Source organism: Cebus imitator, unplaced genomic scaffold (genome assembly GCF_001604975.1).
Source record: "Cebus imitator isolate Cc_AM_T3 unplaced genomic scaffold, Cebus_imitator-1.0 Scaffold341, whole genome shotgun sequence".
NCBI lineage: Eukaryota > Metazoa > Chordata > Mammalia > Primates > Cebidae > Cebus > Cebus imitator.
In genome coordinates this window covers 293170-294454 of record NW_016107656.1, presented here as the reverse complement: position 1 = coordinate 294454, position 1285 = coordinate 293170, and the positions used below count along the sequence as shown (strand labels likewise).

The 1285-nt window shown below is 46.1% G+C and overlaps 1 protein-coding gene across 2 annotated transcripts in view; it reads left to right on the top strand.

Annotated features, from left to right (window-relative positions):
* The window catches only part of GINM1 (glycoprotein integral membrane 1), a 22017-nt gene that overhangs the window by 5990 nt on the left and 14742 nt on the right, over positions 1–1285 (top strand). For both annotated transcript variants that reach the window (XM_017505750.1, XM_017505749.1), the window contains exon 3: positions 361–457. In XM_017505750.1, the coding sequence (XP_017361239.1) occupies positions 361–457 (97 nt within the window). The remainder of the gene's footprint in view (positions 1–360; positions 458–1285) is intronic.

Genomic DNA, 1285 nt, shown 5'->3' with positions numbered 1-1285 from the left:
GCAATGGCGCGATCTCGGCTCACCACAACCTCTGCCTCCTGGGTTCAGGCAATTCTCCTGCCTCAACCTCCTGAGTAGCTGGGATTACAGGCACGTGCCACCATGCCCAGCTAATGTTTTTTGTGTTTTTAGTAGAGACGGGGTTTCACAATGTGGACCAGGATGGTCTCGATCTCTTGACCTCGTGATCCGCCCGCCTCAGCCTCCCAAAGTGCTGGGATTACAGGCTTGAGCCACCGTGCCCGGCCTCTTATTTGATTTTTTAACCTGCACATCTAATTTACTTTATCTTTTTTGACATGAAGAATTTGTTACTGTTTATAAATATTGCAGTTAATGTATATGCTGCTTTATTTTAAGGTTGTTCTTAACATAACCTATGAGAGTGGACAGGTGTATCTAAATGACTTGCCTGTAAATAGTGGTGTAACCCGCATAAGCTGTCAGACTTTGATAGGTGAGTACTACTAAATTATTTCCACAATTGCTGTTTTTTTGTTTGTTTGCTTTTGTTATTTTTATTGTTTGGCTTTTGAGACAGTATCACTCTGTCACCCAGGCCGCAGTACAATGGCGTGTCTCAGGTCACTGCAACCTCTGCCTCCTGGGTTCAAGTGATTCTCATGCCTCAGCTTCCAAAGTAGCTGGGACTACAGGCATGTGCATAGAGATAGGGTTTTGCTATGTTGGCCAGGCTGGTCTTGAACTCCTAGCCTCAAACCATCTACCCTCCTCAGCCTCTCAAAGTGTTGGGATTGCAGGTGTGAGCAAACATGTCTGGCCTCTTCTGTTTTTAATAATACTAAATTAGCAAAACAATTTTTGGATGTTAGATATTTCCATTTTAAAGTAAAAATAGGCCAGGCGCCGTGGCTCACGCCTGTAATCCCAGCACTTTGGGAGGCTGAGGTGGGCGGATCACAGGTCAGGAGTTTGAGACCAGCCTGGCCAATATGGTGAAACCCCATCTCTACTAAAAATGTGGTGTGCATGCCTGTAATCCCACCTACTCGGGAGGCTGAAGCAAGAGAATCATTTGAATTCTGGAGGTGGAGGCTGCAGTGAGCTGAGGTCACGCTACTGCGCTCTAGCCTGGGGGACAGAGTGAGACTCTGTCTCAAAAAAAATAAAAATGAAGTAAAAATATACATCATTGCCGGGCGCGGTGGCTCAAGCCTGTAATCCTAGCACTGTGGGAGGCCGAGGCGGGTGGATCACGAGGTCAAGAGATCGAGACCATCCTGGTCAACATGGTGAAACCCTGTCTCTACTAAAAATACAAAAA